The following is a 27076-nucleotide window of genomic DNA, read 5'->3' on the forward strand; positions in this document are numbered from 1 at the left end:
AGCATTATTACAATTCCAGTTTGAAAACTTTTTGTTACTTAGTCTAAGTGCATGACTGATTGACTCAAATATGTTCTTAGCTTTACACTGCATTTATTCCTGTTATTGTTAAAAACAATAAAAAAAATTACACTGCATTTATTCCTAGAGAAGTCCATTATGGAGGTAGTTTTCTGGATGAAAGTACAGTGTAGTAATAGTGATTTAAAAAAGAAAGAAAAGAGCATAAATGAAGTATATTAACAATTATACAGAAGAGAGCATAAGGACATTCACAAAGAGACGAGGGCAAAAAAAAAGCAGTATTGGCACTACCAGTTAATTTTTATTTATTTTTTTCTTTATAACTTTATAACTATAAGTGATGGCCAAGAAAGCTGTTTCTGCCAGTTCATTTTTGTAGGATTAAGGATATGTTCTCCATAATAGAACAACAATCTTCTTTTGCTATCAAAATTTTTTTTAAAACAAATCATAAGGACCTATAAACGTGGTTCTTTTGCTATCCACTATCCAATGTCTAATTCAGTGTAGCCATAGGTGTTTTCAGTCATGCTTTTTATAGATACAAACACATTTCCACATACCAACAGGTAAAGATAACAATCTTTGTCACAAACCCTTGCCACTGATAATAATTAGTAAATAAATAAAAATTACTATTATACATGTATATATATTTTTCCTACAACTGTGAGTTTTCTAGGCTGGGAAAGTATAAACATCTGCATTTCCTACTTTGAGAGAGCTGAGGAGTCAGGTTGCACATTCTGAAGACCTCCACATCAGTCAAAGTTTCAGAAAAAAAGTCCAGGTTTGGGTACCCTAAAATATGGTAGTACTATGACATGGATTTTTCTACCTCTACTCTGACCTTGGTGTTCATTTGCATCCCTTTCTCATGCTTAGTTTCTATGTTTTTTTTCCTTTGTTCTATTTTTGTATCACCACTAACTACCTAAATTCCTAACCTTGCCTTATTTCAATTTTCCAACTAGAATAGAGAAGCTAGGCCCGAACTTCTATAGGAGAATTTCTGTTTAGGACAGGGGTGGGGAACCTACATTCTCAAGGCCACATGTGGCTGAATCCAAACTTCACAGAATATTCAAAGGACCACACTTGAGGACCTGTAGGGCAACATGTGGCCTTGAGACCACAGGTTACCCACTCATGGTCTAGGAGTACAAGGAAGTCAGAGGTACCTAGTAGCTAGAATAAATCTTTGGGTTTTCATCACCTTCATCTAAAATACTACTATTCCATGAGGGGTTAGGCCAGTTGTCTCATAGCAGATCAGAGTGAATTCTAATTTTCAGACTCCAAGTACTTTTAAATGCATGGCAGCTAAATTTTTTCAGCCCTACATAATCAAATCCTCCTTACTCCAAAGAAGCTTATACCAATAAGAATCCAGTTATTCCACAGAGCTGGAGAATAGTTTTCAATACAAATTAAATAAGCAAAATTACAAGCATTTGAAATGTGTGTATGTGTGTTTGCTGAGGACTTAGATCTTTGGAATCTCTTGAGAAGGTTTCTCGGCATATTGGGTTTGCAATGCTGAATATTTAACTTGAAGTCTTCAGTGCTCACACCTTCCAGTTTTTTTTCCTTTGACATAGCCTGGATTGAGACGCTGTTGTATGTTAAAGCACAATTTCTTTTGTTGATGGGAAATATAACTAGAGACCTCTCCAATGAATGCCATTGCAAGGGCACTGGCTATGCTGGCAATTGTCCTAGTTTCTCTCATTCCAGTTCCAGGTTCATCATTGCTATCATATCTGTCATCGCCTTTGCCCTGATCAGGTTTGTAGCCACTTCCTATTATCCATCTTCCACCAGATTTTATATTGAACCTACCACCACCACTGATTCCATCATTTCCATCATCCAAAACATAAGCCAAGTCAAAATCAGGAAATTCAGAGTGTGTTTTCTTTGGAGAAGGTTTAGTGGTTGTCTGAGATCTAAGGCATCTCCCAAGAAAAATCTGGAATAGGATTTCCATTAGGCTTGCCACTTTGTGTTTGAATTGTTCAATTTGCTCACACAAGGAATCAGTCTAGTGAAATCTTAAATTTTTGGCAACTTCTCTGCCGATGACTAGCTGAGTGATCACGGATAAGCCACTTCCTTCTCTGAAACTCCAAAATCATTTGCCACTATAATAGAGATCCAGCACAGAGTGAACGTCAAGGAAGGATTCCTTGTGGATGGTGAATTCCTCCAGATGCTCATCCATGCAGCAGGAGTGCCAAGGTGAAAGCTAGAGCTAGGAAGCACATTGAGCCCCTGTGGAGCACTGTGGGAGAGCAAGTGGTGAGGAGGTGGGGTCCCCAGGGGACCCTCTCTCTTTCTTGTTTTATACATTGTATATTTTCAATACAATCAACCTTTTCTGTCCTTTATACATGGAAATGTTTATGATTTATTGGTAGATGTTATTTTCATAATAAAATTGTTTTTTCAACAAGAATAACCAAAAGGTGGAGTAAGCAATAAAGAGAAATACTATCTTAGACATATTGGGAGGAGCTTGTTGGAGTTGGGCAGCTGGGTGGTACAGTGGCTAGAGCACTTGGCCTGGAATCAAGAAGTCTTCCTGAGCTTAAGTCTGGCCTCAAGTCACTTAACTCTGTTTGCCTCAGTTTCTTCAACTGTAAAATAAGCTGGAGAAGGAAATGGCAAACCGTAGGGTCATGAAGAATAGGACATGACTGAACAACAACAAAAGTTGTTGAAGTAGAAGTGATGAGAACTTTGGGAAAAAATGACCACTGCATATTAGGTGCTGTGATAGGCAAGGAGGGAAACGAGCATTTCTTAAGTGACTTCTCTGTGCCAGGCATCATGGAAAGCTCTTTACAGATATTGTCTCATTCAGAAGTAGGTGCTATTGTTATTATCCCTACTTTATAGTTGAAGAAACTAAGGCTCAGAGAGGGTAAGTGATTAGGCCACCGCCACATAACTGGTAAGTGTCTGAGGATGGATTTGAACTCAGGTCTTCCTAATTCCAGGGCCAGTGCTCTATCCCCTGTGCCACCTAGGAACAGGACGGGGAAAATGGGCATAGTCTGATGAGTACCACAAATTTCTGAAGAGTGGATTTTAAAGAATTCGAAGAATAGATAGGATCCCATGGCCAGTATTTTGTAGAAGAGAAATGGGAAGCTCCCAAGAATACAGAAACACAAAAAATTCCAATGAAGAAGAAAGGGCTGTCTAAAACGATGGTTCTGAATGTGCAGGTAACTGTGTCAAATCCTTTTGCATCACATTGAAAAGGTCTTCATCCTCTCAGAAGTTTCTTTCTGAGCTCATAGTGCTTATTTTTGAATACTCTAGGAGAGCCATTAGTAAAACAAAGCTGGCATCTTTTAATATGTTTAATATGTTTAATATCATATGTACATGATTCTTCATGACCCCATGTCCTCTGTCCATGAGGTTTTCTTGGCAAAGATACTAGAGTGGTTTGCCATTTCCTTCTCCAGTGGATCCCCAGTCCATAGGCAAACAGCGGTTAAGTGACTTGGCCAAGTTTCTGAAGCTGGATTTGAATTTAAGTCTTCCTGACCCCAAGCCCAGCTGTTTTCATAGGCATCTTTTAAACATTCCTACAAATATATACATGTGGCCATGGAATACTGTTAATTGTTTTTGTCAAAGGAATTTTTGTCTTTCTTCACTAATAGTTTTTTTCTCTACTTTTCCAAAAGGGGAAATAAAGTTTAAAGATATTGTTAGTTATTTTCCAGCTCTTCTATTTTTAGAAGTACCATGAATGTTAAAAACAACCTCAAATCTAATCAGATAAATGGTCAAAGGAGATAGAAAACAGTATAGCAAGTTTGTGCAGTGGATAAAGTGCTGGCCCTGGAGTTAGGAAGGTTTCTTTCCCTAGGCAAGTCACTTAACCCTGTTTGTCTTAGTAAAATGAGATGTAGAAGGAAATGGCAAACCACTCTAGTCTTTGCTGAGAAAACCCCAAATGTAGTCACAAAGAGTCAGACGCTACTGAATAACAGATACATAGAGAGGGAAACAAGGACAGCAACTTATTTCTTGGAAAATTGTATTGTTTCACAAGTAATTAAAATTAAATAAATTCAAAATGAATACCATGAACCTTATTAATATCCCATTCTGATATTTCATTATAAGATGGATTCAAACCTGAGTTCTCAAAAGCTATGGTAATGGAACCCCAAATCTGGTAGACTCCAGCAAGCTAGAAAGACTTAAGTACTTGCCTGGTAACAGATTATTATATGAAGACAAACCTGTATAAGTTCAAGGAGGATTGCTGGAAGATTGGCACTCAGTTGATGAATTTTTTTTTCTGGGCAAAGCAACTCGTGAAGACATTTATTGAGGCTTGTAAATCTGTATTGTTTATTTTTACTATTCAGACAAATGATGTAATGGGGGTGGCCAAGATGATGCAGTGGAGTTAGGCCTGGGTCAGGAAAATGAGTCTTCCTGAGTTCAAATCTGGCTTCAGATACTAGCTGTGTGACCCTAGGACAGTCACTTAACCCCGTTTGCCTCAGTTTCCTCATCTGTAAAATGAACTGAAGAAGGAAATGGCAAACCACTCCAGTATCTTTGCTAAGAAAACTCCAAATGAGGTCACAGAGTCGGACATGCCTGAAAAAATGACTGAACAGCAAAAAATGAAATGAAGGAAACAAACTAAATGCAGTTATCATGGGAAGAAAAAGTAGCAGTACAACCTTTTCCCCAACACCCTGGAACATACTCTCTTGTGGCCACACAGACCACCCATGGGAAGAATAAACCCACTTAGGAAAAAAGTAATGATGGGGCAAACATGGAGGGAATGTGTATGGAAGGGAAACACTTATGATACCATAGATCTAATGATGTTTTCTGGTGATGTTATCATGGTGTTTTTCATTGGTCTAGCACAGTGTGCTCTTTCTGCCAGGTCTGTGTGGTCTGTGAGGACATGGCAATAATGATGTGCTGTCTCTGCCAGGTATGGTTTCTTGTTGGTTTTGAGTAGATACTGCTTGTTTGTGGACTTCTGTTGTGTTATTTCTGCTGGTCATTTTGAGGTAAGGCACCAATAGGCATGAAATTGTAGAGCTTCCTTCCTTCCTTCCTTTCTTTTCTTTTGCTTCTGCCATCTTCAGTTGGTGAGGTGTGTGTAGCTTCCTCTTCCTCAAGAAGAAAAGGAATAAGCTCTGCCATTTCTGTTTTATCTTAAAGCTAATTGGACCAAGTAAGCTTCAGCTCTTTTCAAAGACAGGGTGCTCACATATCCAGTTATCAACTAAGGAAAAATCCTTAGCTGCTTTTGTCTAATGGAAAACAGCAGAACACAAGACAATGTGTACACACAGATTAAAAAATGTAAAATAGGGCAGTCTATCAGTTTTCAGAGTTTTGGTTATGCTAGACTTTTACTCTTTAAAAGAACTTTGCCTCCAGAGGGCAAGTAATGACCATAGCCAGTAAGTTTATTTTTAAAACCTCAACTACCTATCTAGTTTAGGATTAGAAAGTCCTTATGATACCCACTAAATTGCCCACTAAATGTTAAACTGCACCCATTCAAAATCATTTTATGGGCTTTGCTTTCAATAAAATATCAAGGGCTGTCTGAGTCTGAGGCCACCCAGTTTTCTCAACCATAAGATTCTTTTACATTGCCCATGCAAATGAACGGAGTAGGGGTGAGGGGGAGCGAGACCAAAGAAGTTAAAAATGTCTAGATGGGGATGCTTCAAGACATCATTTTTCACTTCTATCACTTCATTCTTTTGTTCCAAATTCCTGCCTTTAGTATGTATATGTTTATTAATAAGTTGTTGCACCAAGACACCTTTAGGGAAAGATAAAAGGCACTATGAGTCAGGTAAGTTAAACTACTGCCAGTATGCCAACCACCACCTCCCCTCAGACCTCAATTGAGTCAGCCCAGGTCCCTGAGCCCAAGTGCCCTAGAAATAGCAATGCCCCTCACACCACAGGCCCTACTTCTGTTCTGGCCATTGCAGGCATCATCAAAGAGAACAAAGCCTGTGGATATATCCAGGGCCCACCATCCTACCCACCATCAACCTCAACTTCATATGTGGCACTGCCAAACGGTTCAACATCAGAAGCAGACGTGATTTTATCAGATTTTATACCCTAAGAACTATGGGTCCTTTCCATCTTATTTGCAGCTGAAACATCCTTTATATTTATCTTTCCCATTAGAATATGAGCTCCTTGAGAGCAAGGATTGTCTTTTCTATTTGTATCCCAAGTATTTAGCACAGAGTCTGGCACATAATTAGCACTTAGCAAAATAAATGATGAAACCTCATGTTGGTGGAATGTAGGGAAACATACACTTTACTAATTGCATTGTTATTTGGTTCAGTCTTTCTATAGAATTATCTGGCAATATGTAAAAGAACTACGAATTCCACTTTGAGGATATATTCCCTGAACAACTGAAACAAAAAACAATGTAATTTCTATAAATATTTTCATAGTACCGTTTATAACAATTACAAATTGGAAATGATCCAAATGCCCTACAATAGGTAAAGGGTCAAGAAAGCTATGATGTTATACAGTTATTATAATTATATCTTAACATTATGATAAACCCATTAAAAATGAAAAAATATGTGGGCTTTAAAAAATCAATACTTCAAAAAATCAGATTTCATCACTGTGGTACTCCCTTAAAAAAAAAACCCAAATTATTTTGTCTGCCATAGTGGATGGGTTTTCATGAATTTCTGTGGCTGACAAAATTCCATTTTCTCATGGCCAACTTGTTCATATTGAGCCTATATATGCTTAGTGAGGCAGGTGCTAGGTCAGCAGACACAGAGTCTATTGCTGAACTTTTACCTGAAGTCCTTGCCAGAGTCTGTGCTCAGCCAGCATAGCTTTCAAGGTCACCTACATGCAACAATGAGACATCAACATAGGACATGATTTGGACTATAAGAAACATGGAAATTTTTTATAATAAATGAAGTTAACAGAAAATAGCAGAACACAAGATTATTTGTACAGACATTTTAAAAATGTAAAATTGCATTATATGCATTAAGAAAGACTACAAGAGAATATGAATGTTGAAAATAGAGTTTAATGCTTATTATTTGCTCTTTTCTGGGGAGTGGTTTAAATTTACACATTTTAAAAACTCCATCAGGAAAAGAAAAAAAAGTGATCTTTCTTTTGCTAGTTCATTGGGATTACAGCTATTGAACAAAACTTTTGCTTTTCCTAACTTTTCCATTAAATTTGTAATCCTAACATGACATTAAAATAGTTGATTTGAATTAATTTGGGTTCCAATGCTCAAGTTTATAACTGTGAAGGCAAAAATAATGTGCGGGTTTGAAATCCAAATGCCCAGACAAATTTAGCTAGTATCTCAACAAATAGATGACAAATCTGAAACCATTTAGGGAGTCATTAAAGTGGATGTTGAAGGTCACAGGGAAGGGGTAGGATCTGCTGGCTACCACTGAGACAGACATTAGGTATCTATTTCCTAAAGAAGCCATAATTGGATATTTTCTTATAGCTTGAACACTCTTCTTTTACAACATAACTTGAGTCATAATCATTATCTTTCAGCAGTTAAAGCAAAAGTTATACTATTTGCAAATAACAATTGCTTATCTTTATGTAATGCCTTGCCAACTAAATCAACTGTCAAATCACACTCCTGGAAATCAGCAGTTAAGTAATGGAGTTGACTCATTCCTGCTAGCAAGAAATGGAAAACCTGTTACTGGTTTGATAAGAAATACTAAGACAAGAAACTTAATCAAGAAGTATCTCCACAAAGAAGAAAAATTAAAATTTATTTTCTCATGTTACCACCTGGTATGATTGGCTAATTAGCATGGGAGGTGGGTGAACATCATTTACTTTAAGAATGTTGATGAGTTCAAGTGAGATCAGGCACTTGAGGTGGGGAGGATATAAGCCACTAGAAATGAAAGTGGGAGGTAGAAAAGGAATTCTAACATTTGTCTCCATCCTTCGTTGACCCCGTGAGGGTTGAAGTAATACTTATTGTAATAGTAGCAAATCTGTCACCATCAGAAAGGAAGCAAGTTCCTAGAAGACTTTGGGGAAATTCTCAGGGACTCATTACAGAAAGGATCTGCTCAGTGAAAGAAATGGATCACTGTTGAGAAGGGCTTGTTCTGATGCAAATATGTATACTTTAGGCAGGGAGATAAGAGTATTGATGTTGACTACATTTATATGATATATCTCATGGCACTAGGATGTCTGAAAAAAATAAGGTATATGCACCCTTAAAAAGCATATGTTGATTAAGAGAATGCCTCCACAAATTACTATGTTCAAGGAAAAATTTGTTTACAGCAGTACATTTAGAGAATACATATGTCATTGAAAGAATGCATATAATAATGCACATTATTGTGGGCAATAAGAAAAAAAAGTAATTTCCCAAAACTCACACTTCTTTTTTCAGTCAGGAAGATCATTTTTCTTAAAAAAAAATTGAACTCTACTGCAAACATTACTATTTGGCTCTTTAAGATATGACACTTTTTTCTTGTATACACATGGTAGGTATTACTACCTCAAAAAGAAATTCTTAATTTAAAGAGACTACTTCAATAATTTTAGTATTCTTTAAGGGACAGTAGCAATTAAATGCCACCAAGAAATTCAATTATTTGGGCTGGCCAAATATAAGCAGCTGATAATCTAGTAATTTAAAAATCACAAGATGGAATAAATATTAAGCTGTTAATTGTTTTGATAATTATACAAAAGTTTAAAGATCATTCAGCAGTGATACTAATTCATTCTTTTCAAAAATAGATTTCATTTTAGAGAAGAAAGGCTATTGTTTCTCTGCAATACTTTGCACTGCCTGTCTAATCTAATCTAAACTTTAGCAAATTCTTGAAGGTCGAGTGACTGGTTATAGTCCTTCAGAGCTTCTTCAATCAAACCCATTTTTCCACGAACATCTGCTCTGAGTTTATATGCCAGATGATTATTAGGTTGTAATGATAAGGCTGCAAAAGACAATAATACATTTCAAGATTTATTTTATTCCATTAATTTAAAATTGTTTCATTTTAGGGGGTTATAAATTACTTTAAAACTTAAATATCACTAATATTGAAATCACATTCCAACAAATCATCTATGGTGTCAAATTTATTTTACTATGTTACCATATGTGCATTCTTTCTAATATACCTTAATTGGCAAAATTAGAGTTTATAAACTTTTAAAACTTAACATTTGATTTAGGATGAAGATACTTGATTCTTGAGCAAATGAGTAAACTTTAAGGAGATGTTCTTTGAGGGATAAAAAATATGGAGAGGTTTAAAAAACAACTTAAAGGATAAAGCATGCTTCTCTCTGAATTCGTCTTAATTATTATTATGTAAATTGTATTATTATTTAATGTTGATATTTAATATCAATAAAATGGCTATTAATATCAACATATTAAATTATATATAATATATAAAATTATATTAAGTAATATATGTAAATAAATTATATACTTAAAAATTAAGTTTATATTGAAGTTAAGCACTCTATATTTAGTGTTATTTCTCAGTGAATACTTAGACATTATTTTATTTTCAAAAAGATATTATTTTTTAGAGGGATGGCCTATACTAGATCTAAAATGGGCCCAGTATAGGATCCTATGCAATTTGCTAATGGAGGGTATGGTGACGTGGCTAATCTGAAAATCATTTACATTTGCTTTAGAATTTTTTCCTAGTTAAACTTGAATATTGGTGTATCTAATATTTTGGAAATTCACAATAGTTCAAAATAAATACTTAAAAATACTGTGAAGATCCCTTCTTATGTATGTTTCTGTTACTGTTCATTTAACATAAAAAGCTACCTCAGGAGAAAACCAGAAAAATTTTTTTAGGTTCCCCAGTTCTCCTCATCCTATCCCTTCTCAGAATTTCCCTATTTCTAAATCCACTGGTTCTCAACAAATAAAAGGTATCAATCTAAGTAGAGTTACTCTCTGAGTTTGCTGATTTGTTTAAGTCTTCCCAAAGCTAATGGGGATGCATTAATTATTCTGGCTTAAAATGTCTTTCCTTCTAAGTCCTAGGAAAGCTGCGTGTGGAAATAAGAACCAATCATAATGTCAAAAGAAGGTATTAAGTACACAAGGGGTAATGGCATCAATAGATTTTTAGAAAAAAAAAGATAAATTCTTTATATCATTTCTATACTTCCTCATTCTCTATAATATAAATGCTGATGCATAAGCTGCCATTAAGTTGGTGTGTAATTGCCATTTCCGTGGCAGTCTTCTTGCAAACTGCTTATCATGAATAATACAAGATGGTGAATTGTTCAATGAAATAATATTTCTTTATGTTTTGTAATATCATTATACCACTTCCTTTCTTTGCTTATTTCCAGGGAGAACCTCTGATACCTCCTATTTAGCTACCATTTTATTTTGTTTTTTGGTTTCACTTGTAGTGGGAATGCCAAAATTTATAACCTGTTCTTCCAGTACTATTTCTGGTCTTTGCTTACTAGACAAGGATCTAATATTTAGCTCTTACTGATAGTTTCAAGAAAATGATTCTTTGCCCCATTTGCCCTCCTTTCTGTCACTTTGACATAACCAATTCAGAAGCAAAATAGGAACACAAAAGTCTGAGGGCACTTTTGTATTTTCAGTGGAGTGTCATTACCATAGAATTTCATCACCAAGTTGCCAGCCTATTAGAGATGAGTATTTGCACATTCAGTGATTCTAGTCTTTGGGAAGCATACTTAGGACTGCAGTCATAGCTTTTCTCACATGATAGAACTAACAGAGCTTGGGCTTTGTTGCCATATACTTTGAGAACCCAAAGTTACCACAAAACCATGATGAGACATCAAAGTAAGAATTTATGGAGGCTTAATTATTAAAAATACTATAAATGTTTCATCATATTGACTCTTTGAATTATGAAGTTAACACAAAAGAGATCTGTTGATGTAATTATAGAATTTATACTATGTACTATTATACTTTAAATTTTATTTTTGTTTCCTTGGGTAATTTTTTTCTTGTTTTTAACCTAATTTCAATGTATCAATCACCTCAATTTCACCAGGAAATAAAAAAATTATACCTGTACTAAGATCCTTTTCAGCTGTTTCATATTGTTGTAAATTGTAGTGTAAGTGTGCCTTGTTATAATATACTGCAGCCCAAAAAGGACAGAGATGAATTGCCTTTATAAAATCTTCTTTTGCTTCTTCAAATTTCTGTAATATTATATTTGTGATACCTCGATTCAAGATGGCAGAATCATTTAGTGGGTCAAATTCCAATGCCTTAGAATAGAAGTCATTAGCCTGCAAAATACACAGATAATAAAGGTTATGTAGCATTTTCTGTCTTAAGGAGAGAGAACTTCCAGAAAGTAAGGGGAAAAAAACTTTTGCATATGAAGACAATTTCAAACTGAGAGAAAAAAATTCCAAATTAGGTTCTAAACCACATGAGTAGGTATAACTCAGCTATATTTTGCAATGACAAACACATAAGAAAAGAATAAAAATGCTGAGGAAGCTCACATTTCTGAAATATTCAGAATCACAGAACTTTAGAGTTGCAAAGCATCTTAGAAAGTTTTTCCACATAAATATAATAAGAACATGATTAAGGAACCCCTGATCAGTTGAGTTCTCCCAAGCCACATGATGAAATTACAGGAAGAAAAGGGAGCAGGAAACGGAAACAATCAACGGTTAAGATTTTGTCCATTTCAGATGTTGAGTGGCTGTATTCTCAGCTTGTTAATTGTATGAAACCTGTGTTATTGAATTGTATTCAATGTACTTGAATTGCAGATTCATAAAGAAGGAAAGAGAAGGGAAAAAGCATTTATTAAGTGCTTTGTAAATATTATCTTATTTGATCTTCACAGTAACCCTTGTAGGTAGGTGCTATTTTGACCCCCATTTTATAGTTGAGGACACTGAAGCAGAATGAATTGTCTTGCCCAAGGTCGCACAACTAGTATGTAAGTGTCTGAGGCTGGATTTGAACTCAGGTCATCCTGACCTCAGGCACAGAATTTTCTCCATTATGCCACTTATCTAAAAGGACCCAGCACTTCTTACAAGAACTGAATTTTTTCTTCAATGACCAAAAATCTATTTTTTCTCCCTCCCATCTCATCTTCCCATAAGAAAAAAAGAAAAAGAACAAATAGACATAATTTCATTGTCTATGCTTATTTCTTCAATTTCTTTTTCTTGTCTTATAGCTATGGCTAGCATTTCTAGTATGATATTGAATATTTTTTTTTACTTGCCCAGGGTCACGCATCTAGTGGGCATCATGTGTCTGAGGTAAGATTTGAACTCAGGACCTCCTGACTCCAAGGCCGGAGCTCCATCCACTGTGCCACCTAGCTGCCCCTGATATTGAATATTAATGGTGATAATGCACATCCTTTCTTCACTCCTAATCTTATTGATAAGACTTATAGCTTGAATCCATTACAGATAATGCTGGCACTTGGTTTTATATATATAAATATATGTATACACACACACACATATCTCACTATCATTTTAAGGAAAACTTTGTTTATTCCTATGCTTCCTATTTTTTTTAATTGGAATGAATGTTATATTTTGTCAGAAACTTTTTTCTGCATCTATTGAAAAATCATGTGATTTTTGTTTTTGTTTTTGATGTGGTTAATTATACTTATAGTTTTCCTTATATTGAATCAGCTCTGCATTCTTGGCATAAAATCCATTCTGGTCATAGTGTATGATCTTTGTGATATATTGCTGTAATCTCTTTGCTAGTATATGTTAATTATTCTTTAAAAATTCCTGTTTTTTTTTCCTTTGAGAGTTCATTTATTTGTTCAATTTATTTTTCACAAATAAGGTTATTTAAGTATAATATTTCTTGTTCCTTTAATCTGGGCAATTTATGTTTTTATAAATCTTCATTCATTTCATGCATATTGTCAGTTTTATTAGTATATAGTTGGTAAAATCACTCCTAATAATTGTTTTTATTTCTTCGTTGGTTGTGAAGTCACCTTTTCATTTTTGATACTGGTAATTTAGTTTCCTTCTTTAAAAAAAAAAGCAAATTAGCCGATGGCTTATCCATTTTATTGTTTTTTGTTTTTTTAAAAAAAACAACTCAGCTCCTAGTTTTTTATGTTCAACAGCTTTTTTAAGTTTCAATTTTGTTCATCTCTCCTTTGATTTTCAGTATTTCTATTATGGTGTTTAATTGTTGTTAATTATTATAGTGTTTAATTGTTGACTTTCTGGTATTTTTTTAGTTGCATGCCCAATTTATTGATATGTACTTACTCTCTTTTATTGATATATGTACCTGGAGATACACATTTCTCCCAAAGTGCTTCTGTGCCTGCATCCCAGAAATTTTGGTATGTTGTCATCGTCTTTGATGAAATTATTGACTATTTCTATGATTTATTCTTTGACCCACCCATTCTTTAGGATTAACTTATTTAGTTTCCAATTAATTTTTTATATACTTCAAAGGCCCTTTATTCCAATTAATTTTTATGTATTATGGTAAGAAAAAGATGCATTTACTATTTCTGCTTTTCTGCATTTGTGAGATTTTTATTGTTTAACACAAGGTCAATTTTTATGAAGGTGAAGCACAGCTGAGAAAAGGTATGCTTCTTTCTATTTTCACCAATATTCTCCAGAGGTCTATTATATCTAACTTTTCTAAAATTCTATTCATCTCCTTAATTTCTTTCTTGTTTATTTTGTACATGCATAACCTATATAAAATTTCTTTCCTTCTCAATGAGGGGTGAAAAGAGGGAGGGAGAGAATTTGGAACTCAAAATTTTAAAAAAATGTTAAAAATTATTTTCACATGTAAAATAAAATATTAAATATATATATTTTTTAAAAATGATCCAGAAGCACTGGAGTCAGAAGAAAAAGAATTAAATTGATAAAATTCTCAGATGATTTCCAGAAACACCAGCACAGTATAATACCAAAATACATCCAGAGAAACTCCAGATACTATATATCCAGATTGCCAAGATCCAAAACAAAGTTGAGATTTAGACAATTGGAATCTGTTTCTTTGTTTGTGGTTGGACTAAAAAAATGATGGTAGTACCTAAATAAATTTATAGTGGACTCCCTGCTTTTCTGTCTGTTTGTCTGACATCCCTTGAATCCTCCAGGAATAGCTTTCTAGGAAGGATGGAATGGTTTTAGACTACACAACCAGTTCTGGAGCTGTTTGCTTATTCTTTAGGTGAAATATGTTTAGCTTTAGGATGAAGTTCAGTACTAACAAAATGCCTTGAAGATAGAGATTTAATGCACATAATTAACAGCACACATCTGTGAAAGGATGATACGCAGGAGATCTAACTATTCTTTGCCATTCCTACCTAGCTCCTCCTTGACCTTGCTCTTGGTCTTTGCAAATAATCTTTGTGTAATTGCAAGATTATGTAACAACATTTCCTTCTCTCTTTTTATGAAGCTCACATAAACTCAAGAGGAGCTCCATCCCAATTCCCACAGAGGAATTTCAAATCCTAGAGCAAGGTTACACCTCTTCAGAAGGGTACTCCTAGAGTAGTTTAGGAGAGTTTATATGTCTTCAGGAGAATACTTAGGGGGTACCCTTAAGTATTCTCTAATGCCATTGGCTTGACTCCATATTGATGTGCCTCAAGATGATCAGTTAAGTGTCATTTTAGTTATCAGTTAATCCCAAGTAGTTTTTAGAGAAGTATCCACTGTGGTAGTACAGTAAGAACATTTGGTACAAAACATTCTTCCGAAAGTCTGTGATCCATTTTCCCATAAGTAAGCATATATAGAGTCCAGGAGAACATTGACTTAAGTTAAGACACCATTTGTGCCAAACAGATAATTCATGGCTTCTGGTTACTACAAGTTCTACCCATTTGTGGTATGCTCATTAAGTTTCCATTAGGCATGCTGTAGATTTTTTTTTTTTGCTGGTTTTCTTGTGGAGCAGTGGATCGATATTCAGTCTGTCCTTGGCTCCCATGCAGACTTTGCAGTCTGATGATTTGGAAATGCCACTAGGACACTGATGGGAAGAGAGCAAGTCTAGCATCCTCTCTGTCTTTCAAAGCTTGTAAAGTCTTTCTCTGGCCAGAAAAGAGTGGGATGAAGACCTAAACCAAGACTAAAGACCAAGCTTATCCTTTCCTTCCCTGCCCCCCACCCCTACCCCAAGAAATTCTTCCTCATGGGTTTGCTGGAATGCTCTCTCCTGGCTTGCCACTTGCTTGAACTCCTGATTCCATCTAACTTGATGCTTTTATACTGGACCCAGAGAACATGATGAAATCCCTCAGAATTCTGGTCTGGCATCATATCATTTCATTTCATTAATTGATTTGCAAAGACTTTATACACATACTCTAAGATTTATGAGTGAGATTGGACATATTATCACTTATTTTAAATGGGGTGGGTTGAGTAAATCAATCAACCTCATCCTTACATTTAAATATTTAAGATAATGTAGATAAGACAGACCAGTGAGGAAACACTGGCTGGCTTACCACAGGATAAGTCTCCTGGGCTAACAGAATGATTAAGAAAGAAATGTTATCATTAACAGAAATATAGAAGTCAGTGTATGAAAAAAATGGAACACCCACCCTTATCAAATAGGTTCTTGTCTTTGTCTTATAAAAATTCTCTGCCTTTGGAAGAGTGTCATGTGAAATAACATTGAAAAAGTGGATTGGCTAAGGAGTGAATCCATCTCTGATAAGAAAATAGTTGTTTTGGGGGTATGGGGGTGGTGAGGTAATGACCATCTTACCTGGGAAAATTGCCTGTGGTGTAAATAAATATTTCCTGCATTAAAGTAAGCCAGAGAATACTTAGAGTTTATAGAAAGTGCAGCCTGATAGTCCTTCATGGCAATATGCCGTTCACCCATAAATTCGTGAATCACACCACGATTTGTTAAAAATTCTGCAGAAGTAGTGATCTGAAAGACAACAGTAGGAGTATTTCACATTAAAGAATGACATTTTCACCCTTTCAACCTTTCATCCTTCGTGAAAACAATCCCTGGGAGAGAGTAAAAAAAAAAGATGACTAAGCAGTAAAATTATAGGAAATAGGCAGTAAAATTGTAGGAACAAGTGTTCTAGCATTTATTCAAAGAATTCTAGTGAGGGGGAACTGATGACCACCTGAGCTAGTCAATTCCACTTTTGAAGAGCTCTCTTAAGAAGTTTCCCCTCACATTAAGCTTAAATTCGCCTTCAAAATTTCTGCTCACTCCTCTTGGTTCTACTCTCTGGTGTCAAGTCAAATGGCACCACATATCTTTGAAGACAGGTATCATCTTTCCCCTAAATCTTCTCTTTTCTGAGCTAAAATACCCTCACATTGTTCATAATGCCTTTTCTGGATGTTCTCCTGTTTGTTTTTCTGAAAAAGTGGTGCCTGGAATAGAACCTTCAGATTTGGTCTGACTAGGGCAGAGCGCAATGGGACTATTATTACCTCCTCTTTATGAAAGCTAAACCTCTTTTATTGGAATCTAACACTATATCCAATCCAATAAACATTTATCAAATACCTGCTATGTGCCAGGCACTGTGCTAAGCACTGGGGATACAATTAATAAAGAGAAAGTCTCTACCTTCAATGAGCTTACAATCTAAAGGGGGAGACAACACACCAAAGGAGGTGGGTTGGGGTGGGGAGGGGAACAGGACACCAGGGGGTAACCAATATAGGGGCATCTTGTTCCATTTAGACCAGGCAGGGCAGCAGATGCAGAGTGGAGTGAGGTGAGAGTCCAGTTTATGCCCTCTGTAGAGAAAGGCATTGGGAAGAGTTTGTTATTCCACCCTCCAGTCCTCTAATCAGAGAGGAGAGGAGGCTGAGGGAGGTGGTGTCCATCAAGGCTACAGTTAGCAGCATGCTGGTGAGTTTAGAAGTGATGAACTTATTCTAGGAGGAGCATCTTATTCCCTGGAGTTGAAACCAGGCAGGGCAACAGAAGCAAAGTGGATTAGCCTTCCAAGTTGCCAAATCCTACTACTGACTCAAACTAAGCTTGCAGTTCATTAAAATCTTCAGATCTTTTTCAGATGAGCTGCTGGCCAGCCAGAACTCTACACCTAATTATATACTATAGACAATAGTTTAGTCCATATCTCTCCATCTTGTTCAGATAAATGATGTGAGAGGTTTTGTTGAATATTTCAAATTTATCTGAATAACCATTTTTATCTGAGTATTTCACCAAATTTATCTGAGTAATTCCATATAAAAAAAGAAGTTAGTCTGGGATGACCAATTCTTAGTGGAATACACACACACACATACACATGTACATATGTGTGTTTATATGTATATAGATATAGAAATATATGTGTAGATATATAGATATAGCTATAGATATAAATTTTCCTTTCCAAGATCTTCACTAACTACCCTTTAATAATATATAATAGGGACAGCTAGGTAGCTCAGTGGATAGAGCACCATCCCTGGAGTCAGGAGGACCTGAGTTCAAATCCTGCCTCAGACTCTTGATGTCACTTGTGTGACCCTGGGAAAGTGACTTAAGCCAGATTGCCTTGCCAAATAAATAAATATGTATATTAGAATTTTGCCAGGAGTCAAGGTCAAGATCATTGTCCTATATTTTGAGGACATCATTTCCTTTTTGGGGAAAATTGCTACTACATTTTCTATTTCTCAATATTGCTACTATTTCTCAAAGATCACCAACAGTGGCATAATAATTATAGAATTATTTTAGAACCCTGGGATGTAGACTCAGGGGTGTGCTGGAGCCAGAGAACTAACTGTTAAATTTTTAGTGTGAACATTTACACCTTGGAAATCAGCAAATGCCACAAATCAGGGCTTTATTTGTTTTGTTGATTGCCTGGACTTAAAGTGATGAAGAAAAGATTAACAATGCAGAAAGTATGTCAGTCCTCGGTACATTTTCCCCCCCACTTCGACGTTAAATATTTATCTGCACAACCCGGGATGTTGTTCGAGTTGCTCTGGTAATTTGAATTCATCAGGGGCAGCTAAGTTCTACCTTGCTAGCTTGCTTGCCCTTTTTCTTGGGTTTCACTTCCACATTTATAATTTTTGTTCTGTTCTTTCCACTCCAAAGATCATTCTATGTGGCAGAGAGAAAATGAAGTTAAAAGCTGATGTTCAGCTTCATCTTCTCTGTCATCATCCCATCCACCCCAAGTAATGGTCCTAATTTTATCCTCCTATTTTCCCCAACATAGTACTTAAAAAAACAAAACAAAACAAACAACCCCCCCAAACCCTTTTGTTGTTACTGCTAGCTGTCCTCATTAGCTTCAGTTCATTCCATGTTATATTTCCTCATAATACCATTTTTACGGGATTGTAATGTTTTATTCTCTTTTACCATCCCTTCTTTCATCTTATGTACATGTCTTTTTAAAATCCAAGCTGGTCTGGAGTCTCTGTGCATCCATATAGGTGTCTTTAGACAAGGGGTCTCCTCAGTTTTCTCTTCATGTGTGTTATTTTTCTTCGTGTCTTTAGAAACTCATTCTTGAAAGGTTCACATTCCGAATTGACTAACTTCATTGCAATTTAGTCCGTGGTACCTACCATGCCCTACATGTGAATCCTTTCATGACTGCATTTCCCAATCTAGAGTACATGTTAGTGTAACCAGAAGGTGTCACTGTGGAGCAAAATTGGCTTGGCACTCTCTTCTTAATCCTAGTTTGCCTTTCCTGGTTTAGTACAGTGCCTCACGCATAGCAGATACTTAATAAATGTGGACCGATTCCTTCCTTTTATAAGAATTTGAGGAGATGATTCATCCCAGATCACACTTTTCTCTGCTTACTAGGTGTACCTGGGGGCATGCGCTTCCTTATGGTTCCCCTCAAACTCTCTCTGTCTCATGGTATCAGAGGTTGGAGATTTGTTTAATGCACCTATAATCTGAGCAGCCTCATCCGGCTAAAACAATAACTTGCTCATTAGCCTAGGACTTCAATGGACCAATTCAGAGAGTTTAAAGATACAATTTATTAATAAAAAGAATCACTACAAAATCCTCTCATGAATATAGTTCTATAGTTTCCAGGTCAGAAACAGATTCTGGTTCTCATTTTCTGACCTATTTTTAAAATTCTATGTAGCCCAGTTAGTCACTGACATCCATTTCCCCTTTTATCACATAGAAAAAAAATATACAGACATGCAGTACATGATCACGATTCATGATCAGTCATGGATTTTATACTAAACAGAATAGGTTAAATAGTTTAAAGGAATACTGAGAAAAGTAACATAAAAGCACAGGAATGGGGAGGAGAGAATTGGAGAGAATAAAACCTTTCCCACAGCTTTCCTCAGTTCTAAAATGACAATCGCCCCCCTCCAAAGGTTCAGTCTGAGCTGATACATAAAGGAGAATCTTGCTGTGAGGTGACCCTGTTACCCTTAAGTCTCTACACAGACTGCCTTCCTCATCTGCAGACAAGTTCAAAGTTTCTAGTTACTATGGGAAGTCCACTTCTCCCAACTCCAAGACTGGTAATTCCAGTCCCTCTTTGGATAGGCAGAAAATGTTCTTTCTTCCCTTCTTCTCTTCCTTCCCTCTCCCTCTTATCTCAATTTCCTTTCTCTCTCCAAATCCCAGAATTCCAGTCAGATTTCAATCCTTATCTCACCTGCTAAGCAATAAACTCAAACACTACTTTACACCCACTTACATCAGAACTAGGTGTGAACAAGACCCTTACCAAAAGCCTTTGATTTATTTCAGGGGGCAGGGGTGTGCTGGGACCAGCTCATATCTACTCTAATTGTTAAACTTTCAGTGTGAGCATTTATACCTTGGAAAATCAAGACTTGGCTTATTTTTGCTGATTTTATAGATAAGAAGTGATGGAGAAAAGTGTTAATGAAGATTAAACTTAAAAATGTAAAATGTAAGAACATTTTTTTTTGGAGAACCAGTTGTTAAATATTTACCAGCACACCACTGTATACAGGCCTTGTTCACACTTAATTCTTTTCCCCCCTTGGACAATTAAATTCTATATTTATTTATATGATATATATATGTATACATTTACATACACATATGTATATATAATTTCAGTTTTGCCAAATACATGTAAAGACAATTTTTAACACTCATTTAAATTTTTTTGAGTTCCAAATTTCCTTCTTCCTATCCTCACCTCCCACTTCCCTAAGGCAGTAAGCAATTTTATATAGGTTATATATGTACAACCATGTAAAACATATTTCCATATTAGTCATGTTGTGAATGAAGAAACAGACTAAAAGAAAAAAAAACTGTGAAAAAAGTAAAGTGAAAAATAGTATGCCTCGATCTGCATTCAGACTCTGTTAGTTCTTTCTCTGGAAGTGGATAACATTTTTCATCAGGAGTCCACACTTGGTTCTGATTGATTGATTCCATTAAGAAGGATTCTAACCTAAAAGTTTTTAATAAGGGTTTTTATTTTTAAATAGAAGTGAGATGAAGTTGGTCAATGGAGCCTCACCTTTACATAAGCTAGGGATTCTAACAAGGGGAGGTGAGAAGAGAATGCTAGGTTAGGGCTTCTCACTGAAGCAACTGGCATGAGGGCTGCTCGAGTTTGAGGAATTTGAAAAGAAAAAGAGGACACTTAATCTGTTTTGCTCTTCCCATTTTATTTTATTTTTTTCATTTGGTGGCAAATGCCTCTCTAAACATAAAATATGGTAACCTTGCATCAACATGGGGGTAAGGAAAAGGAGATCCACGTATAAGACTTACTTGTCCAAAGGCGATTTATTTAAGGTATTCTTTATAGTTAGCTAGAGATGGGAGTTGGTTACCATGGGTTTCAAAATTTATATTTAAATTGGGGTGAGGATGTGGGAGCTCCAGTGATAGATTCTTAGCTTTCTATTTTTGTATAGGAAAACCCCATCTCTGATATTTGTTAGAGATGCTCTCTTTTTTGGGAGGATTCCAGGATGGTGATCAGTATTGTCTGTTACCTCTGCTTCAAAACATACAATTTGGGATCTTAGAGTGTTGATTGGTTGGGTTGGGAAAAGCGGAGAGCAGATAATAGTATGGCACTGTAATGTTCTTTGATAACTCTTGGCTAACTAATGAGAGAAACATGGAGAGTCTTTTCTATCATACAAGGAACTATGGGACAGACAACTTGGGCCCAGTGGAAAATTTATTTATGAGGTTATTATTGAGCAAAGAGGGAGAGATAGCTTGTTTTATGGGGTGAAAGCAGTAAGAAAGGGCAATAACATAAGGGATAGTCAGTCCTAGTCAATAAACATTTATTAATCACCTAATATGTGTCAGACACTGTGTTAAACTCTGGGAATCCAAAAAAGAGGCAAAAGACAGTCTCTGCCCTCAAGAAGCTCACAATTTAATGGGGGAGACAAGACAAAACAAATATGTAAGAAACAAGCTATATACAGGATAAATGGGAATGAGAAAAGAGAGGGAAGGCACTAAAATTAAGAGGGGTTGGGAAAGGCTTCCTGTAAAAGATGGGATTTTAGTTAGTTAAAGGAAGTTGGTGGAGATGAGGAGGGAGAAAATTCAAGGTATAAGAGACAATCAGAGAAAATGCTGAGAATCAAGAGATGCAGTGTCTTGTTCATTGAATAGCCAGGAGGCCAGTGTCTGTACTGAAGAGAAGAGTGTGTGGTGGAAAGTAAGGTGTAAGAAGACAGGAAAGGTAGGAGAGGGCTAGGTTATACAGGACTTTGACACCAAATGGAAGATTTTGTATTTGATCTTGGAGGTGGTAGAGACTGGAGTTTATTGAGTAGGGGTGGGTGGGTGACATGGTTGGAATTTGGGAAAATCACTTTAGTGGCTGAATGGAGGGTGGATTGGAGTGGGGAGAGACTTGAGGCAGGCAGACCCACCAGCAGGCATGCAATAGTTCAGGCATGAGGTAATGAAAACCTGCACCAAAGTGGTGGCAATGTCCGAGGAAGAAGAAGGCTTGTTGGAGGGATGCTGCAAAGATGAAATCAATAAGCTTTCGTAACAAATTAGATATAGGGAGGTGAGAGATAGTGAGGTGTTGAGAATGACTCCTAGGTTGTGAGCCTGAGGGACTGGGAAGATGGTGTTGCCTTCCAGGATATATACCAATTATCAACAAGTACCAGGAGAATGGCTTTGAGGAACCAAAGGTCTTATGAAGGTCTTTATGTTTTTTTTTTCCCTTGGTATTTTTCATGTGAAATACTAAACTAGATTCCATAGGGATGAGTGAATAAACTTCTAACTCACAACAAGTCTATTAATGGGGAAAGGTCTTATTTATTAATATGGCTATATATTCTACAACAGGCAATATTAATTCAAAGGGAGAAAGGATAGTATTCACAGTTATAAAATCCTAAAAAGCAAAACCACATCCTCTTACACATAAGAAGGGGTCATAGAAACTACAGAGAATGTTTGGTTGGTTGTTTTTCATTCTCAAAGAGGACCAAAATGACATCATGGGAAAGCATCATAGTAGTTAAAAATTTGTTGGTCCTGGCACAAAATTATGATTATTATTATATCTACACACAGGTATAGCGGCTTGTGAAGGAATGATGTAGTATGGAAATAGCAAATAGGCCAGTTTGGCTGGGATATAGCATGAATGAAAAAAGTGATTAAAAAAAGTCTGAAAAATAGCCTGATTGCGAAGGATTTTAGTTACTCAGTTGAAACATCTATGTTTTATCTTAGAAGCAGTAGGGATCTAGATCATATTCTTGAGCAGGGTAATGACAAAGTAAGACAGGTCTGTGTTTTGGGAAGATTATTTTGGCAGCTTTGGAGAGAGTGGATTGCAGAGGGGAGAGACTGGAAACGAGGAGAATAATTAGAAAGCTATTACAGTAGTCCAGATGAGAGGTGATTAGAGCCCAAACTAGGGTGGTGATTATGTGAGAACAGAAACATGAAAGTTCTTCTGCTTAAACCCTTTCCCCACTATTTCTGTCACCCAACCTTGTCCCCTCAAATCTACACTAATGCATTTTTGTGTTCTTATTTTACCTTTAGAGCAGAATTTAAATCTTGAATAGCAGCAAAATTATCTCCCATCTGAAGACAGACTATTCCTCTCCCTTCATATGCCTGGCAGTTTCTTGGATCGATATCCACACAAATGGTAAAGTGATTCCAAGCTTTTTGGAATTTTCCTCGAGCCTGGAATGATATGTCATACAAATATGCTGAGAAATAGTCCTTAATAAGAAAACAAACCAAATATTCTAGTATAAATGATTATAATTCTACCTTAATCAAATAAAAATTTTAACAAATAAGATGTATATATATACATATATATATATATAAATTGAAGATATTTGGGGTATAATTTTACCCTATCTTTTTAGACGAGACTAAACAATTCAAAGAATAAGTGAATTAAATTGACTGATCACATCTGAAAATGTGTTAAAATTTGAATCAATTAAAATAAATTTTGTTGTATAATTTCCATTTACACAAATGCCTTTGGATAATATTTTAAAATCCCAGACACTAGGTGAAGAAAAAACCCTTCAATATTATTACTGGGATAATAACACAATGTTTCAAATGTATGCTTTGAAAGAAAAAAGTTGAAGAGAAGAAAAATGATGATAAAATTATACATCTACACATAGCTTGAAGAGTGCCCTTCTTCCTCAAACTACCTTGTATTAATTTTATATATATTCTGTATATACTTGTAAGTTTACATGCTATTTCATCCATAGATTGTAAGCTTCTTGAGGGCAGATACAGTTTCACCTTTGTTATTGTTAACTGTCAGCTCCTAACAGTGCTTTACATATAGTGAGCACTTAATAAATGCTTCTTGATTGCTTCTTCTGGCTGCCATATCAGAATATTAACAATGAAAACTCCATATAAACTCAGAGATTTTTCAGGTGAACTCTCCAGCCCTGACTCTTCTTGTCTTGGGGGAACGGGGCTGATTTTTTTTTCTTTTTAACTGCAACATAACAATCTCTATTAACTTTCATCTTATTCCATAGTTCTAGCTTTTCAAGTTCTTTTTGGACCCTGATTCTATCATGCAAAATGTTAAATATTGCAGATTTACACATAAGTATACATTTAATATAATAATAAAATATATAAATAAATATGTATTGCAGATTTATAATCTGCAAATTTGATAAGTATGCCAACTTATCAGTGATTTTTTTTCTGACCAAAATCCATATATAAACTATAACGCATAAAACTGTTAACCAAGTGGGTAGACTGGCAACCTCAGTAAAGCCAGCAATAAAAAAAAAGGGGACTCTTCTTATTTTTTCCCCTTTTTTATTAATTTAATTTATTAATTTAACAGTAACAGCCACATTGTGTGATGACTAATATTGACAGACTTAACCCTTCTCAGCAATACAAGAATCTAAGACAATTCCAAAGACCTCATGATGGAAAATGCTACCCACTTCCAGAGAAAGTACTATGGAGTTTGAATGCAGATTGAAGCATACTATTTGCTATTTTTTTCTTCTGTTGTGTTTTGTTTCCTCTTTCTGGTAATTCCACCTAATTCTTACTTTAAACATCACTAATGTGAAAATATGTTTAATAGGAATGTATATACATGGCCAATATCAGATTGTGCGCAGTCTTGGGGAGGAAGGGGGAGAAAAATTTAAAACTCAAAAGCCTATCAGTGATTTTAAAAAATACTGAACAGCTCCAGGTTAAACACAAGTTCCTGGGACACTCCATTAGAGATCCCCTTTCCAATTGATATTAAAACATTAAAATTCTAGTCTGATTTAACCTGTAGAAGCAAGGGCTTAGAAAATGAAAATTATCAAGCTTCTTTTATATGACATAAATATCCTTTGTTTGTAGGGATAAAAGGGCTGACTTAAAAAAGAAACTAAACAACAACAAAGAACTGAAAAAGCCAAGGAAAGAAAATTCAGTTTCATGAGAACCAGGCTTGAATTTAAGGCAACTGGTTCTGAGGCTACTGGTTCTTAGGTGCCATGAGAATACTAAGCCACTAATTTATGATCCTTTACTATCAATATACATACATACATATATATATATATATATGTGTGTGTGTGTGTGTGTGTGTGTGTGTGTGTGTGTGTGTGTTAAGGAAATGGTAAGTCTTTCATAACCAAAGAAAAAACATTTACTATACATTGTTTGTAGTCATATACAGTGAAAAAGTTTAATGAATAAGTATCCTTTGGTGTAATTACCTGTAAATTATATCCAAAGCTAATTCTGGCTTTTGGGTATGCTGGATTAAAGTGTAAGGCTTTTATAAAGTCCTTTTGTGCTTGTTTCTCAGCTGCTTCATGACCATATTCCATATAAGAATTTCCCCGACCAACATATGCATCCACAAAAAAAGGATTGAGTTCAATGACACGAGTGAATGAATACACAGCTTCTTCAAACTCTCCCAGTCTGAAAATAAATTTGTAGCATGGACATTTTATTTTTCAGTCTCTTTCTACGCTCCCCCCGCCCCAGAACCACACCATTTTGACACTGTTATTTGTTGGCCTTTTAAAATACCCTTCATTTAAAAAAAATTGATACGAATCTTAGGAGGTAAATTACTATTCTAATCCATTTTTTTTTAACAGACAGGGCCTCCTAATTCCCTTTCAGTTTCCTAGGTAGTTTGATGGATTTCAGTGTGGCTGTTACCTGAAATTACTCTTATCTCTACTACACTCCTCATATTGGTACCTTATTTGTGTTGTTGTTGTTGTTTGGCCTTCATTCTTGAAGAGGACCATGACATCACGGAGGTGATTCTGTGACATGCAAGTGAATTGGATTTAAGTGAAAGTCAGTGGCAGAGGAGTTAGTAGATGTTGGTACTTCACATTATGGCATTTTTTCATGTCATGGCACAATGGAGTACAAATTCCTATAATTATCACCACATTCCCAGTGTCTCCCTGAAAGAAAATTTTGAGTGATGCCTAAGTGATAGGTATGGTAGTCCCTGATGGGAAAACTTTTGACTAGTCCCAATTAGAAGATCAAGTGCATTGCAAAAAGGTCACACAGGAAGTCAATTGCAAAGTCACAATTAATATAACTTGTCCCTTGAGATTTCAGATTGGCAGCATCTGACACATGTGTTGAATTCTGGTTGTGGGCAAGGGACAAAGAACAGGCATGACCAGTACTGTCATGCAGCTTAAAATCATGCTCACCTTCCATACACAATTTGGCATTATTTGAGAAACAGCAGTCCACAATGCATCTTATAATTTCACTTTATTATTATTATTGCAGAAAAAAATCTCAAGGCATAATTTGAAGAATTCTTTATAAAACATACTCTTTATGTTTTCCTTTTAGAAATGTGCTTATGGGTCAGATCTTTGTACTTACTGTAACTAGTTCTATCAATAAGTAAAGAACTGCTAACCACAATCTTGTTTTCTGTCTGGTATATCACAGAAAAATGGCAAGCTGAAGCACAGTTAGTTCCTATTAAACTGATTACTTACTGGAGTCAGTAGTATTTATTGAGCACCTATTATGTGAAGAATATATTGAACAAATCTTTATTTAGAGAATTTTAGAATTGGACAGAATCTTGGGGAGCATTTATCACAACCTATTTATTTTAGGGATGAAATAAATTGAACCTAGAGAGGATAACTGCCTTGTCACAAAGCTAGTTAGTGGCATAGTCAAAACTAGAACTAAGATTTCATGGTCATCAGTTCAGTATTCCTTCTTTTGTATCACATTATTTCTTTGTAACAAAAAGTAGAGATGGACTCGGGGCGTGAGTGAAGAGAACAGTGTTACAGATCATTGATACTAACAATTATCAAATACTTTTTGTAAAATTTTCAAAAATGGATTTTTACCTGAATTTCAATCCATCAATCAATTAGCATTTATTAAGCACCCATCATGTACCAGACACCATGCTAAATTTAGGAATTT

The 27076-nt window shown here is 35.6% G+C and overlaps 1 protein-coding gene across 1 annotated transcript in view; it reads right to left on the minus strand.

Annotated features, from left to right (window-relative positions):
• Positions 1-7143: 7143 nt before the first annotated feature.
• TTC6 (tetratricopeptide repeat domain 6) overlaps positions 7144-27076 on the minus strand; it is a 329783-nt gene continuing 309850 nt past the window's right edge. The window contains exons 22-26 of the mRNA XM_027847447.1: positions 25354-25564; positions 23153-23305; positions 15890-16060; positions 11169-11394; positions 7144-9059 (exon numbers count right to left, since the gene is read on the minus strand). Coding sequence (XP_027703248.1) covers positions 8926-9059; positions 11169-11394; positions 15890-16060; positions 23153-23305; positions 25354-25564 — 895 coding nt within the window. The 3' untranslated portion in view covers positions 7144-8925. The remainder of the gene's footprint in view (positions 9060-11168; positions 11395-15889; positions 16061-23152; positions 23306-25353; positions 25565-27076) is intronic.

This window comes from Vombatus ursinus, unplaced genomic scaffold (genome assembly GCF_900497805.2).
Source record: "Vombatus ursinus unplaced genomic scaffold, bare-nosed wombat genome assembly UNPS02015406.1, whole genome shotgun sequence".
NCBI classification, from domain to species: Eukaryota; Metazoa; Chordata; class Mammalia; order Diprotodontia; family Vombatidae; genus Vombatus; species Vombatus ursinus.